Genomic DNA, 16,095 nt, shown 5'->3' with positions numbered 1-16,095 from the left:
AAAACCCTAATCACAACTGAGAAACAAGTTCAGAGAGAGAGAAAGAGCTCGACGCTTCTCCGATTCTTCTTCTTCTCCAATTCTTCTTCTCTCCGATTCTTCTTCTTTGATGGTTCCCGCTCTCGGACTTCTTCGTCTTCTTGATTCGACAAAATTTATTCAGGTTCGTGTTATATAATATGCCAGATTCATCTTATAACACATTAAAGAATCCTCAAAATACAAAATTTTGTTAATTTCTTCGTCATCCGGTCACATTCACTAATTCCGGCGGTGGATTTCCATCTCGTCTGGTCCTCTCTTTTCCTAATCAAATTAGGGGATTAGGGTTGTCTTCAGCCGATCAACATGTTCATATGATGAGACCACCCACTTTACCGTCTTCCCGATTTGAATCTCGTTCTGTGGGTGCAGTTGATTCTGGTCCTACAAAGATTATTCATTCAAAGGTTTGATCTTTTTTGTGCCCTACCAATTACTCCTGAGGTTTTTTTTTCTTTAATTTTTAGACAGTCATTGTTAGTCTAAGATTTGGGCTATTGAGGGTTTGTAATAGAATGGTTGCATCCTTTTATTTGTCTGTGAAATGATTGATTTATAATGTTGTGTCATATAATTCAATTATAGCAGCTTATAGTTACCAGCATAATGAAGAAGATGATGAGCTTGTTGTAGGAGATTGAAATCTTTTTACCCAAATGTTGGGTTTGGGATTAAAACCCACCCAGTTTACCTTTGGTAGTCTTTTGTCTTCCTCTTCATTACATGTTATTCAAGGTTTGCAATTGCAATCTTTAATTTTGAAGTCTGGGTTGTTTTTTGTTGGTGCTTCTTATGGTACTGCATTTTTGGGTTTTTTGGGAGGTTGGGAAGATTAAGTGATGCTCAAGTTGTTCGATGAAATGCCAAAAAGAAACTTGATGACTTGGAATTCCTTAATTTCTTCGCTGGGAGAACATGGGTACATGGAGGACTCCGTGAATTTGTTTCGTGCGACTAATCTCATTATAGATAATCGTTTATTATGCTTCTGATCTTATATAGACAGGAAGGACGGTGATAACGACAATTCACCAGCCCTCAAGTAGAATGTTTCACATGTTTGACAAGCTTATGTTATTATCAGAAGGTTACCCAGTTTACTATGGGAAAGCTAGAGAATCCATGGAGTATTTTTCATCTTTAAAGTTCGCACCTGAAATTGCTATGAACCCAGCAGAGTTTCTATTAGATCTAGCAACTGGTCATGTCAATGACATTAGTGTCCATAAAGATTGACGAATATCGCGAGGAACTCCTGAATTCTAACGAGACGTTCTTAAAGTAAGTAATTCTTCACTTACTCAAATTCATTAGTGTTTTCTCATTATAAGCGACTAACGATTTTCTTCTATGAGTTACTTGTCAGTATTTACAGCAAAAATACAAAGTTGTAATCGAACCTAGAGAAAAATAAATCCAACGAACAACAACTACACCAACGAATCTTCAATCAGCTATTCAAGTTAAGAAAGATTGGACCTTATCTTGGTTTGAGCAATTCATGATACTACTAAAAAGAACATATAGAGAGCGGCGAAGAGATTAGTTAGACAAACTAAGACTAGTACAATCACTTGGAGTTGTTGTTTTACTTGGCCTTCTTTGGTGGAAATCTCAAACAGCAACCGAAGCACAACTTAGAGATCAAGTAACTACCCATCTACGTATATATTACACGAAATTGGTCTTCGAATTCATGAAATTTTGGTTTGGGTGCTCTATATATGATTTTGTATGTCTAAAATGCAGGTTGGGTTGTTGTTTTATATTTGCATTTTTTTGGACAACGACATCGATATTTGGGGCAGTATATGTATTCCCATCCGAGAAGGCTTACTTGGTGAAAGAACGAAAAGCCGATATGTATAGGCTAAGCGCTTATTATATATCAAGTACTCTATGTGATATGGTGGTTCATATTTTCTACCCAACTGCATTCATGCTTATTTTGTATTTCATGGTTGGATTTAAGAGGACCGCTCCTTACTTCTTCTTGATATTATCTGCTATACTTTTAATTGTCATTACAAGCCAAGTAAGTCATCTAAAACAAATAAACAAAAAAGTTAATTCAATGGGGTTCATGGGTAGTTCTCGTAATCTCAAACGGTAAAGACGAACGTTGGGCGTATAAGTACGGGCCTAGTTCTCGTAAGTGGATAGGTACAAGACATTATATTGTTTCCCACGAGACTTCTCCTGGCCCATGTGGGACTATTTTCATAGGTAGTTTTCGTTTACCTAAAACATGTATAATCATATTTTTTTCTGCGTTTAGGGAGCAGGAGAACTCTTCGGGGCAGTCGTTTTAAGTATAAAGAGAGCAGGAATGTTGGCTTCTCTTGTACTTATGTTGTTTCTTTTGACTGGAGGATATTATGTGCAGGTATGAACTCGAAGAATATAATTTATGCTTGCATTCAGATGTTCAAAGTCTTTGAAAACTTGCATGTTATCTACCGATAGACGTTCCTAATGGTTATCTTTATGTCGTTTTTCAGCATATACCATTTTTCATGCAATGGTTGAAGTATCTGTCAGTTATATACTATGGATTTCGATTACTTTTGAAAGTGCAATACTCGGGAGATGAATTATAAGAATGTGGAAGTGTTAGAGCATGTCGAAATTTGCAGAGTTCACCTCCCTTCGAAACTGTGAATTTGGGCGGAGGCTTACAAGAAGTATGGGTTATTGCTGGCAATGGCTTTAACTTATAGAATTTGTGCTTAAATTTGTCTTCGAAGAACATTAAGAGTTTGTAATCTTTGATTATTATCGATACTAGTTGCTAAATCGTCTATTATATTGTGTTTATCATTTAAGGAAGTAATTGAAAAAGAAGACGGGTTTCATATTGGAAATCTATCTTGAGTTAATGGCATATGATATTAGTTGCATCTAAAATAGTATAAATAGAAAGTGAAGGTTGTACAATTTTTTTATGCCAAATAAGTGAGTTTGCAATGTCGCAAATGCAAACTCAGTTTGCATTGTCGCACATGCAAACACATATTTGTAGTTTACATTATGCGAACACATGTTTACATAACAGATTGTTGCAAACACGTTTGCATAACAGATTGTTGCAAACACGTTTGCATAACAGATTGTTGCAAACACGTTTGCAGAAAAACGTAAAGGAAAAAAACGTCGTTTTCTTCTGGATTTTTTTTTTTTGAAAAAAAGTATTGAAAGTGGATCTTGTTAGAAAGCTAATGAAAAATCATTTCTAAATATATAATGTTTATAGAAATCCGACATCTCAAACAAAAGTTATATCGATTTAAAATTTAAAGAAAAATAAAAGAATTTAGTTACACAAAATGACAAAAAGGGGTATTTTAGTATTTACACACTTTTTGACCTGAATAATAATTTTCAAATGTTTTGTGTTTTTCTACTTATTTTCAATATTATTTTGAACTTTCTAGAAATTACCCTAGGGTAAAATAATATTTTTCTCTCTTGAAAAGTTAGATTTTAATTTTTTTTTTTTAAAAAGGAGTGAGAGTTTTTTTTTGAAAAAGGGAGTGGGAGTCCAAACAGCAAGTGATTATACGAAAGGAGGTCCAAACAGCAAATCTCAAATGGAAGTGTAATCGCATGGGATCTTACATTAGTCCATCTATCTATCATTTGTCTACTCATCGTACTCTTATTTATTAATTTTAGATCTTCCTTTCGTTTCTCTCAGTTGCTTTCCGTTCTTTTTCTTTCGCACTCCTCCAATGGAACAACAGGCCTTTATAATCTCCAAACTTCCAAATCTCTCACTCAAAAGCTGAAATTTGATGAACTTTTGTTGTTTTCTCTTCCTTATACGATTTGGGTTTGCTTCAAAATCCAATCTTTCCTGTAAAAACAATGTCCTCTAATATATTTTCTATATCTAATTATGTTCTTCCCCCTTTGTCTGGGTTTCCTTCAAAACCTAATCTTCAAATCAATTCTGGATGTACGAGCTCATCAATTCCAATCAGAAGAAGATTGGGTTCTTCTTTAATAGAGAGAAAGATTGTCTCTGCTTGTTTGGCACCATCCAGGAGATTCAGTGACGACCTTTCTGAAACCAAAAGTAATGTAAGTTCATCAAAACCTACCATTATTTCCCTTAATTGCGAAATTCAGCTTCATCTGTAATTATTTCTTGATGGGTAGTCTGTAATTTTGCCGTTTTAATGTAATTCATCACTAATGTGGAACTTGTTCTTGGGAAATTTGGATCAAGATGACAGATTTGAAGAAATAGTATACTACCCTCAAACGAACTGTAATTACTTAGAGAAAAATCATTAAGTTTTGGTTAGACATTGATTAACTTAGATTGATTTTCTGAATGTTAAATACTTGTTAGAATCTAAACCATAGAAGACAGCATTTTTGTTAAGAATTTCTATTTGTTTGGTTTTTGATCAGTTTCACCTTAAGATTTTCGAGTACAAAATAGAAGTTCTTTATAGTTTGATCTCTTTTTGTATAATAAAGCACGAGAAACATCTTTCTTATCGATATTTTTTAGGATTCATCTTTGGCAGAGGATTTGAGCTCGGGTAGAGAGGTAGATGATGATTCTGATGTCCTTATTGAATGTCGAGATGTTTATAAATCATTTGGGGAGAAACATATCTTGAATGGTGTGAGCTTTAAGGTGAATACTTCATCATTTCTCTTTTTGACTAATTTGAGTTAATTTCTTAGCTTTAGGAATTTTCAGTTATTGATTGTGCTAATACTTATTTGGGAAACATATATAAGATCATGGACTTCCATAGATACTTTTACACGGAGCTAAATTTGGTTCTCGGTTTCTCATTTGTCACTGACTCAACTTCTCGATTGAGTCAATGAGAAACGAGGGAATAATGGCTGTATGGGCTACACAGTTGAGAAAAAAGAACCTAGGTTGTTGGAGTTGGACCAAGTTCCAAGAAGAATAAAAGAGAAAGCGGGTTCAGTGGCCACGTATAGTCTGATGAAGAATTCTGCCCCAAGTTGTTGGAGTTAGACATATAATTAACTACCCTTGTGGCCTAAAATATAGTGTTATACTCAAATAAAGATATGCTTTTAATGTGAAATGAGAAACTGGGAGTAAGTGTATCTGACCTTTAACTACAGTAAGACCGTGCATTTCAGTTGAAGCATAGACTCTTCTACAAAACTTGAAGTAAACCTCAATTGAAGCTTCTGAGTTCTGCCAATTAAGTTTTTCTTCAGCTGAAGACTTCCAAATTTTAGCTAGACGGGGCTTCAGTTTTCTCACTCTTTTGATTGTTATCTTTGCCAATTAAACAGATTAGACATGGAGAAGCTGTAGGAATAATTGGGCCTTCTGGCACTGGGAAATCTACAGTGCTGAAGATTATTGCAGGGCTTCTTGCTCCAGACAAGGTATATTATCTGATTCAGTTTTCGTAACGGATTCATCTTTAGTACCAGTCATTGGCAACTTCTTATAGTTCAATAAGTCTTGATCTCTTTTATAAATGGTACCTACTACCCAACAGGGAGAGGTTTTCATTCGGGGAAGAAAGAGGCATGGTTTAATAAGTGATGATGAAATATCTGGTCTTCGGATTGGCTTGGTATGTTCTTTTCCTGTGCCTAGGATATACGGTGAAGGAATAGGGTTTATCTTTTAGTAAACCGTGTCGTTTTTTTTTTCTTTTGATGTTTTGCAGGTATTTCAGAGTGCTGCACTTTTCGATTCCTTGACTGTTCGTGAAAATGTTGGTTTCCTTCTGTGAGTGATATCTTTCTTCATCAAGTTTGATTTACTCTCTTTCATTACCTGGTTAGGAATTGAGACTGTAATCAATTCAAGTATGCATCATTTTTGTGCTTATCTTCATGCAACCTTTTGTCTTACTGCGAAGATATGAGAATTCCAACATGTCTGAGGATCAAATATCAGAGCTTGTGACAGAGAATTTGGCGGCTGTTGGTCTAAAGGTATTGGTATAATTCGATATCGAGAAATTGAAACCAATAAATTGAATATATAGCTTACCAGTTGAGAAAAATTAACACAATTTTCATGCAGGGAGTAGAGGAGCGAATGCCTTCCGAGTTATCTGGTGGAATGAAGAAAAGAGTGGCATTAGCTAGATCCATAATAGTTGACAACACAGAGAAGGCATTAGAACCAGAGGTACTATACATCTAATTCACCACCTCGTATGAGTTGTTAAGGAATAGATCGTTATTTATAGAATCTTCAAATCATGCATAATGCCTAATATATGATACGGTTGTACGCCGTTGCTTCAAGAGCTAAAGATACTAGTTGGTTACCTTTCGTGAATAGTCTTTTTTAGTTAGATAACCAACATTAGTTATATAAGTATTGGATAGGAAGGCGAAAACATGTCTAGGACTCTACGGGCTCAGGTGGATATGGGACTTTTGTTCTTTCGGAGGAAGTATATAAAATAGTATTCGTAGCTAAATTTGTAAATTGAGTTTTCTACTTCTTATAGCAGATTTTGTAGGAAATGTGATGTGACTAGATTTCGATTTGTTAATATAATAACCTTTTCTGGCTAAAAATTTTTGCATGGAATTGGTATTTCATGTGCAAAGTGGTTATACACCCGAGTATTAGGCTATTAGCTATGCCCCGAAAGAGTTATATTGATGCCTTTGGAGGTTTTTATGGTAATCTTCTGAGGATTGGCGATGTATTGCTCAGCACAAACATTCACGATGTATTCCTCAACAGGAACATTCGTGTCCTGGAGTAAAACTCAATTTGGTCATGATTGGTATGAGGAGTTGTGATATCATGGATGTTTTTGCCTCTCAAGAGGAGGTATTGAGTGATTGCGTTTATGCTAATTGGTGGTATGCGTGAAACGATTGACTATCTCCTTGGTTGAAGCTAGAATTCACGAGGCAAACAGCCTCACTCGATCTAATAAAGAAGTTGGACCAACTTATGCACCCATTTGATACACCCCTTGAGTGTTTTATATACCAAAATTCTGATCTCTTCCGTGGTCAGTGGTATTGGATTCGATGTGCAAACTTAGAGATACATGAAGTCATCAGAGTAATTTACTTGAAAAATGGTAAAATGTCGAAATGTTAGTTAGGCGGATTATATTATACCACACTTAACTTGTGCCGCATCTGAAAAGAGTATCCATCTTTTTTGTTTATCCTGAGCAGGTTCTCTTGTATGATGAACCAACTGCGGGACTTGATCCGATTGCTTCAACTGTAGTTGAAGATCTTATCCGCTCTGTCCATCTAAATGGTGAAGATGGATGTGCAAAGCCCGGAAATATTTCCTCTTATATTGTTGTTACTCATCAACATAGTACCATAAGAAGAGCTGTTGACAGGTAACAAATTTATCATCCGTAATGTTCTAATACTCTTAGATTGGCCTTTTTTTCGAACATACTAACCGAGGAACTTCCGATATAGATTGTTGTTTCTCCATGAAGGGAAAATTGTCTGGCAGGGAATGACTAATGAATTCACCTCATCAAAGAATCCCATCGTTAGCCAGGTACTGTTTCGTGTTTGCATATTTTGCCTAATAAACCGATTTCATCGAGAAATAGTTCATTTTCAGTTCAACGGTTTGATAGCAAAATCTTGAATCAACTTATTAGTTTCATTATATATCTGAATCTAATGTTCTTATTTAGTTGAAGATAGATACTTGATACTTCCTTTAAAAGCCAAGAATACTTTTATAGCAAAAAACTCGAATAAATTTGGATATTTGCATCTCAAGTAAGGTTGTTGTTATCTTTGTTACTTACCTTAGTTTGAAGTATTAAAATCTGCAACCACAAAAGGTTGGATCTTTCTAACATATTTACATTTTTATGCAGTTCGCATCGGGGAGCTTAGATGGCCCAATTCAATATATATGATACAGCTCTTCTTGATTGCTTTGAGCAATACGACCGAGGATATACCCATATTCGGCCTTTTTGCCCTCAATTTTAAAAAGTTTTAAGCGATCTTTTCAGCAGAAACCGGGTAACTGATCATCAAGGCGAAAATGGTAGCTAGGCTTAACAGAGATTAGCCTCATCGAGGATATTGTGCAGGAAACGATACTGATGCTCTAACATGATTCTTCTATCGTCAATTTTTTTTCCTTCAATATTTAACTTTTGGGAGGTTTTTTTCGGTAGACCCCAACTGTAGTTATATTATAAAGAAAATCTGTAATAGATGCAATCTCTGTTCTTATATATATCTGCAAGTAACATACTTAAATAAACCTTTCCTGTTCTTTCTTTTTAGTAAATTTTGGTAACATCTCTCCAAATCGAAGATGTTATTCTGCTGCAATGTGTATTCACCACCCACCCCGCAACCCACCACCAAACTAAGCACCACTGCCACCCACCCTCAAACTAAGCACGACCATGACCCACCCTCAAACTCAGCAGTCAGCACCACCACCATCTCCAAGCCAAGCAATTATCGATTAACACACTGCGGTTATTCATGCACACCACCCAAACTCATTTACTATTGATATACACACTTCTTCCCGATTTTGGCGGTAACTGACCAATGAACACAATCTGCTCTTGTTGTGTCTCTTAAATCTCTCCCTAATCATCATATGTAAGACCATAGAAAAACAAAATGAAAAACTAAAAAATACCCCAAACACCAGTACACCACCCACCCCTTTTCTCCGAATCACCTTTTACACTCTTCACTGAAAAACAAGAAACCCAATATATGGACATTGTCTCGACCATGCCCAAGCCAAACGGGTGTGAGGTATTGTTCTGGTGTAGGCTGTACGAGTCCACCTAACAGACCTTGACACTTGAGGTTGTACCTATAAACTGGGCTCCGGACGCTCTCCCAAACCGTGTTGGACTATCATATATCCCCACCCTCGGAGAAGAGCCGTCTTCGGCTCCGATACCCCCTATTTTAACAAGCAGTTATAGATATTCTTCATGGTTTAGACACTCGGGCCCAAGCCAAATAGTATGGGATTTTTTTCTGTGCGAAGACTTAACGAGCACATCAAAAAGCCTCATAAACACTACGCTTGAAATCGCACCTATAGCCCTCGGCGTGGGACTGTTACCTCATTCTGGCACCACCACCCTACTACCTCATCCCCTTTCAATCATTTGATACTTCAAAGTATGAGGATATAATAATATCAAACTCATGATGTTTTAGAGGCTCTTGCCCAAGAAGAATTAGAAGGAACCATTTAAACATGTTAATCTATTTATAATGGAAAAACTCAACACTAGTCCATATGGTACAATAAGATTTCATCTACAAATTATGTTTAGCTTACAACATCAGAGATTCTGACCACATAGGCCGGAAACAAGTTTCCAGTCAGTACTCTAAGGATGACGATGACTTCATTGGCCGTAAAATGAAATTCCTCGATGAAGGAATACAGAAGAGTGCAATCAAACCAGCATAAAAACTAACCAAAGCACTAATTGTATATGCCCAAACTGATATTAACCCTTCTCCTCTATCTCCTTCAAGTAACTCCCCTGGAGTCACAGGAAACTTCGCTTTCCGACACCCGTCCCCTGATACCTCCACACACAAATCAGGGTTCCCGGCAAAAGCTCCTGGAAATTTCCCAAACCTCTGTTTTCCCGGCACGAATCCAGACAAATGGTTGTAAGAAAGATTGAATGACTTCAACTCTTCAAGGCTAGATATGTTAGCCGGAATCTGACCCGATAGAGAATTATGTGATAAATCCAATGATTTCAAACTCCACATCTTCTCTAAACTCGCCGGTATTTGACCCACAAGAAAATTATATGATAAGTTCAAGTACTCTAAGTCATGTAAAGTGAATAACCCTTCTGGGATTCCTCCAGTTAATGAATTCCCTGATAAATCGATTCCAGCAGAAGATAACAGATGGTAATCGAAACCCATTTGATTGTTTCCAAGTAGGCTGAATGAGACCCTAATCTCCCAAGTTCTTGGGATTGATGATGACAGCTTGAAACTACTGCTGCTGATCAATTCTCTATTGTTCAAGCTTGAGCTGATATTGAAATCTCCATCTGGTATGAACCCAGAGAAATTGTTGTAAGAAAGATCAAGTGATTGCATTTGCTTAAATGAGAACAACCAGTTTGGTAGATCGCCATTAAAGTTGTTTTGAGCTAAAGAAAGATATCTTAGGTTCACCCATTTGAGAATCGATTCGTTTATTTGCCCTGTGAGATTATTGAAACTAAGATCGACGATTTCGAGCGACCTGCAACCTGCCAAAGTAAGTGGGATTTCACCATAGAATCTGTTGTTACTAATATCAAAAATCTTCAATCCATCTAAAGCATCGAGCTCAGGTTGAATTACACCAGAGAGATTGTTGTTGTTGAGTTTCAATTCCAGTAGCTGAAAACATGCAACAATGTTCATAGGAATTGAACCTGATAACCAATTATTCGAGAGATCAATTGCTTGAAGATAGGTTAAATTCCCAATCCTAGCAGGGATTTCTCCAGTAAGATGATTGTGAGAAAGAATCAATCCTTGCAAGTTCTTCAACTCCGTGATGCCTAAAGGGATTTCACCCGAGAATTGGTTATGTGAAAGATCAAGAAGAATAAGCCCGGATTTTTCTGGTATTTCAGAAACTATACTTGGGATAGGACCAGAAAGATCATTGTTACTGAAATCCAAAACAAGAAGCTTATCAGAGAAAATCAATCTCGGTGAAATCTTATATCTAAGCTCATTGAAGGACAGATTTAACTGTGTTAAAGCTTTAAGGGAAGAAATGCAGGTGGGTATTCCTCCAGTAATGGAGTTGTTAGCGAGATTGAAGATTGTCAGAGATTTGGCAGCTGCCGAGAAACAAGGAAGAGTACCAGAGAGTTTATTCGAAGCGAGATTGAGAAAAACAATTGGTTGATAGAAATCATGAAGGATTCCTGATAACAAATTGTTAGAAAGATCAAGATATTTCAATGATTTCAAGTAAAACAAACTCTCAGGAATCTCTCCTTCAAACGAGTTATATGAAAGATCAAGCTTTTCAAGATTAAAAGAAAAATTGGGAGGAATTGGACCTCCTAACCCTAGATTATCACGCAGAGTTATCTCTTTTAACTGTGGAAGAATCATTAATTCAAAAGGAACATCACCTTGAAGCCTATTGTTTCCAAGATCTAGGGTTTTTAAATACCTAAACTTACCAAAACAAGATGGAATCAAACCAGAGAGATTATTTTGAGAAATAATTAGGGTTTGGAGCATGGGTAGTTTACATAAACTAGGGTTTATTAATCCAGATAAATTCAAGCTTTTTAATTGGACCGAAACAACTCGACCAGTTCTGTTATTGCAGGTAATTCCAGTCCAATTACTACACTTGGAACTAAAACCCCAACTAGGTAAGATCTGTTGAGAATTATTTAACCAAGATTTAAAGTTCAGAAGTGAATCTCTGTCATTACCATTAAAATCGAGCTCAATTTCTTCAGTAGAAACAGAAGTGAAGAACCACAGTGACAGTAGCAGAAGAAGTAATAAATTCACTGACAAACGAAGTATCTGATTAGGGTTTTTACAGGTTAATGAAGTAAATGAAATCCCTCTAGTTTCCATTAATGAGGTTTAAGTATATCACTAACTAAAGAAGAAGAAAAACCCTAGAATTATAAACTAAGAAAGAGAAAATTAAGAAGATAAAAGAAGGGTATAAAGAAGAACTGAAGAACCTGAAAATGAATACGTCTAGGGCATTAAGACGAGCTTGGAACAGTCTTTCTCTCTCTCTCTCACTACAGAAGAAAATATATTCTCTCTCAAAATTCGCCATTAAAAGTAAAACCCAACGTTCTTTTTTGCTTTTTTCCTTTTTCACTTTAATTTTGGGGTTTTCTTTAAAAAAATCGATTCTCCTTTTTTATCTGACAATAATATCACTGGGATCTAAGATCCTACGGCCTATCTTTGTCTACTGCGTATCTCGAGGAGTACAACTATGTTTGTCTCAACCCAACTTTTAAAGACAACTTGTTGTTTCGGTTGAATAAGAAAACTTTCCGAGAAACAAAATTTTAAGTGTTCTACCTCCTTTTTATGTTTTCATTTCCTTCTTCACCAATCTTCCTTCCCAGCACCATGACCTTCGTCTGGCAGAACCAGACTGCTTCACCTAAATTTATACTTCAGGTCCAGACGAAGGATTTACTGTTGTATGGTTGATTGGCGATTACTAGTGATTCTGGTTTCATGCAGGTGAGTTGTAGCCTGTAATCCGAACTAAGAACAGGTTTTGGGGATTAACTCACCCTCGCGGGATCGCGACCCTTTATCCAGGCCATAATCCTTCTTTCGTCTAATTTTCCAAACAAAGGGTTTCGGCGAAGGGACAATTCCCTTCGCCGAAACTTAGAGATAAAAGAGAGAGCAAGAGAGAATACAATGATATGTTGCCAGCCTCCGTCCGACGACTTTAAAGTGTGTTTGGCGATCTCTTTTGAGTTCTCCATTCTATTCCTCATAAATTTTTCTTGTTTCTCAGAAATTCCAACCTCTATTAATAAGTAAGAAGCAAAATTCAATGGAATAACATGGTTTGTTGAAAAAATGCGAGTTAGTCCAATGAAATCAAGGATATACTAATAAATCGTTTGGTTGACAGTTGTACTTGGGATCAAGAAAGTCTGAAAGATATGATGTACCAGATGGGGTACAAATTGACATGGGAACCGAGCATTGCACTTGTTCTAAGTACAAGTGGGAGCCTGAAGGAGATGTCCTTCGTCCAAAGATGCAATGCGAGTAATTTGTCGGATAAGACAATCGATGAAGAAGATCATCAAGTTTGGACGATTTAGGGATCGTAGTGTTTAGCTCGAAACCAACTACAATCGTCGGCTTACAAAGTAATTTGCGGCTAAGTTCATTCGGATCCTACATCGTGCTACACTAAAGAGTGTCTACTTGATCGAAAGATATGGCTAGAGGGATGAGACATATATACACGGATTAGATCCGGAAATATGTCCAAAAGGCCTAGAGAAAGTCAAGACAAACATAATACGAAGGCCTGAATAAAGGGGTATTTGGGTCGGGGACTTAAAAGAGCTTTAAGCTTTAAGGGCCTATTAGTGGGTCGGCCATCCCTTGCTCTAAGCAGGTGACATGAGCGAAGGCAGGAATGAAATGTATCGACTAAGCAAGTGCTTTGCTCTGAAAAATAATTGAAGACAAACTCGCAGAGCAATGCATCACTTGCTTTGTCCAAGGTATGGCTTACCCCTTTAAGTTTGAATTATTGATAACATGATTAGTGCTGATGACTAACCTTGACTAGAAAAGGAGTTAAGTAATTAACCCGAGAGGCACGTGTGAGATCCCTAAATACGCACGAGCGATGCCTTGACTAAGCCAACATAGAGGTAGGTCTAATAGAGCTCTGCCACCTGAGCCCTGACATATATAGGAAGTCGACACAAGTCTCCTGGGTTCTTTTAGCTCTATCATGACCTAAAGCCTACAGAAGGGTGGACGGATTTAACTCTGCATCCTGGAGTGCTAGAAAAGGAAATCTGCAAAAGTATGTTTGGTTTCTTGATCTCTACTTCCCTGAGAGAAATATCGGTTACGCGGGAGGTCAGATAGCGGCGAAAATTTGCTTGCCTTATCTCAAGATACGACCGCATCCCCTAAAGAAAGATTCTATTAGCGGCCCTCCCACATGGCATCCACAAGGCCGTGCTTGGGCCTGTGCCGGCAGGGGGGCCGCACAGGGCCCCCCACCGACAAGGGCCCATTTGCAATAATATCCTTATAGCTATTATTTATAAAATATAGATATAGGCACATACATAAAACATCTCTTAGCCTTGTTGGTTGGAAGTGGCTGATTCCACCCGTTTGGTGAGGGTTCGAAACCCACTGCTTGCAAATTAACTCTTTATCTCGTTTTGTAATTAAGTTCATGGTACATTGCTAATTGACTCTTTATTTTTTTTACTTTGTTACACTTCTTTTTACCATTTTGTTACGTATTTGGGTTCATTTTTTGAAGTATTTTTAAAAATAGATATCTAAAATTCGTAAAAAAAAAAACTCGAAGGTATGTATGTGAAAATCATGATACAAAAATGCTACATCCAAAAATCCACTTTTAGATTCTATACTATATCTTGTACAAAGAAATAATACATTTTAACAAAGAAAGTATACTTTGTTCAAATTTTGTTTGTAGTCTTTTTTTTCTAAAAGACTCAGATTCAAATTTCGCACAGGGCCCTTAAACTCTCAGTGATGTAGAGGAATTGGCTGAGAAATACATGGATGAGATCGAAGCGGCCAAATACAAGGGTGACAGACTAAAACGGCCAAAATCGAAGCTATGGGTGTCGGAATTGGACGAAATTTTGAGGGATGGTGCGAAATAGCGTTCCGGTCATTCGTTGTCGCTTCGCCACCCTTTTAATGCTTTAATTATACTTTGATAATCAAATGGATCCGATTGAAAAACTCTCAAATTCTTATTTTCACAATTCAGTCGCTTCGCCACAACGGGCCCACTTTGAGGGGCAAATTCCATCGTTTAGGGCTTCAAAACAGACTTTTACTAGTTTTTTTCTATTTTTGGTAATTGTTTTCAGTTTAGGATTTCTACTATTCTAGTATTTTATTTTATTTTTAGGAGTTTCTATTGGAGTTTGACCAAGATTAGGAAACCCTAAGTCTATATAATAAGGGCTTCGAAGTTGTTTCAGTCATTCATTCAATCAATAAAATTCAGTATTTTAGTATTCTTGTTATCAATTTCGGTTCAATAGTCTTTAGACGGAGTTCTAAGGCTTTTTTATCAGTTTTCCGCTGCGTCACTCAGGCACGGTCCTGGGCATCCATTAAGCCGGTTATTCACCACTACCATGCAAACATATATAAAACAACACAGTTTTGCTCTGAAAAGGAATCTGATATTGCCCTTTGATCACTTGATTTTCCAACCTGCAACACTGAGCGTCAGAGTGGGGGAGGGGGGTTGCAAAGACACTCCGACACTCATTGTTGCAGGTTGGAAAATCAAGTTATCGAATGATAACTAGTTGTTGTTGGGGTCAGCATAAGTTTGCCATATGTAAAGGGAATATCAAAAATTGATGCCTGCTACCAACTTAAGAATACGAAAAAACAAGGTGGATTAAACTCAAGATGATTGATTTCAATGGTTTACCAACTCAAGTGACCTTCGTTATATTCTATACTTACGATATTTAAAGAATAAACCCGAATTCTTAATCTGCTCATCAAAAAAAATTTATTTGAAACCTAAAACTGCCCCTTTAGTGATTTGAGCCTGAGTTTCAGTTTTGTTGTAGTTTGCTATTGTCTAAGTCTTGATACAGGTAGCAAATTTGTACATACTTTTTCTAATTCTCTTTGTGCACATGTGAGACAGAAAACCCTTATATTGGACATATGACTCGGATACTATATCTTAATTGGCTTAATTAATGGTTGAAGTTATTTTATTGCTAGTTGGTGATACCTAGGACTAAATATTTAAACAAAATCCAGCCAAGTGACATTTATGTATTAGCCACATAAACTAATATGCAAGTCATGGAGGAAGCATACCCTGTCATTTTACTTCATAATCAATTGACCTTTCGAGGCTAGTTACTACTCAACAATGAAAGAGGAAAAACCTAATTGACTCCCATTTGTTCGATCCGATTTAAGGTTGAGTGAGCCATAATCCCATTTTCGTAGTTAGACCTTAAGAGGACTCTAAATTGAAAAATCCAAACTGCGAATTTCATTTGTTTTAAGTAAAATACATAAAATAAATATACAATCGGACCAACCCATAAAGTTACTAGTCAAGATTAATTTTTGTCGATGGATTAAGGTAACTGCTTAGAGTTTCTCATTGAGCAGAGGAGAGAAACCTTAAAGTGTGAGAGGTCCCATCTGTAATTCGAAAACCTACGACATTTTTACCGAGAGCCTCCCAATCTTAAATTGGAGTCTCCTTTGGTGGCAGCCACCAAGACTTGTTCATGTTGAAAAGTATTAGTACTAGATAGT

At 36.8% G+C, this 16,095-nt stretch overlaps 2 protein-coding genes and 1 pseudogene across 3 annotated transcripts; 2 read left to right on the top strand and 1 right to left on the bottom strand.

Moving 5' to 3' along the window:
- Window positions 1-359: 359 nt before the first annotated feature.
- On the top strand, window positions 360-2,906 carry LOC147539468 (ABC transporter G family member 26-like; annotated as a pseudogene). Its single transcript, XR_015225901.1, has 7 exons — window positions 360-449; window positions 902-961; window positions 1,045-1,323; window positions 1,409-1,690; window positions 1,792-2,077; window positions 2,321-2,428; window positions 2,544-2,906. The product of XR_015225901.1 is annotated as an ABC transporter G family member 26-like (transcript).
- Window positions 2,907-3,564: 658 nt separating this feature from the next.
- LOC147539467 (protein TRIGALACTOSYLDIACYLGLYCEROL 3, chloroplastic-like) lies at window positions 3,565-8,290 on the top strand. Its single transcript, XM_086640358.1, has 10 exons — window positions 3,565-4,125; window positions 4,565-4,693; window positions 5,341-5,436; window positions 5,553-5,630; window positions 5,727-5,788; window positions 5,922-5,997; window positions 6,089-6,196; window positions 7,216-7,391; window positions 7,477-7,561; window positions 7,893-8,290. Exons 1-10 carry the CDS (start codon window positions 3,910-3,912, stop codon window positions 7,932-7,934), a joined length of 1,068 nt encoding a protein of 355 aa, XP_086496484.1. The 5' UTR covers window positions 3,565-3,909; the 3' UTR covers window positions 7,935-8,290.
- A 952-nt stretch (window positions 8,291-9,242) lies between these two features.
- On the bottom strand, window positions 9,243-11,914 carry CLV2 (Leucine-rich repeat (LRR) family protein). The gene has a single exon (XM_086640357.1). It carries the CDS (start codon window positions 11,638-11,640, stop codon window positions 9,391-9,393), a length of 2,250 nt encoding a protein of 749 aa, XP_086496483.1. The 5' UTR covers window positions 11,641-11,914; the 3' UTR covers window positions 9,243-9,390.
- Between the last annotated feature and the right edge of the window lie 4,181 nt (window positions 11,915-16,095).

This window comes from Eschscholzia californica, unplaced genomic scaffold, assembly GCF_041429995.1.
Source record: "Eschscholzia californica isolate CP2 unplaced genomic scaffold, dmEscCali1.0.p SCAF_5, whole genome shotgun sequence".
In the NCBI taxonomy this organism is placed as follows: Eukaryota; Viridiplantae; Streptophyta; class Magnoliopsida; order Ranunculales; family Papaveraceae; genus Eschscholzia; species Eschscholzia californica.
The sequence above is the reverse complement of the archived record's forward strand: the minus strand, read 5'-3'. Positions and strand labels throughout refer to the sequence as shown.

Excerpts from the sequence above, each read along its gene's own strand:
- LOC147539467 (XM_086640358.1), top strand. The coding sequence starts at position 3,910 with ATGTCCTCTAATATATTTTCTATATCTAATTATGTTCTTCCCCCTTTG. Across the intron at positions 4,694-5,340 it reads TGAATGGTGTGAGCTTTAAG|ATTAGACATGGAGAAGCTGT; the intron begins GTGAATACTTCA and ends CCAATTAAACAG. Across the intron at positions 5,998-6,088 it reads TGGCGGCTGTTGGTCTAAAG|GGAGTAGAGGAGCGAATGCC; the intron begins GTATTGGTATAA and ends ATTTTCATGCAG.
- CLV2 (XM_086640357.1), bottom strand. The coding sequence starts at position 11,640 with ATGGAAACTAGAGGGATTTCATTTACTTCATTAACCTGTAAAAACCCT.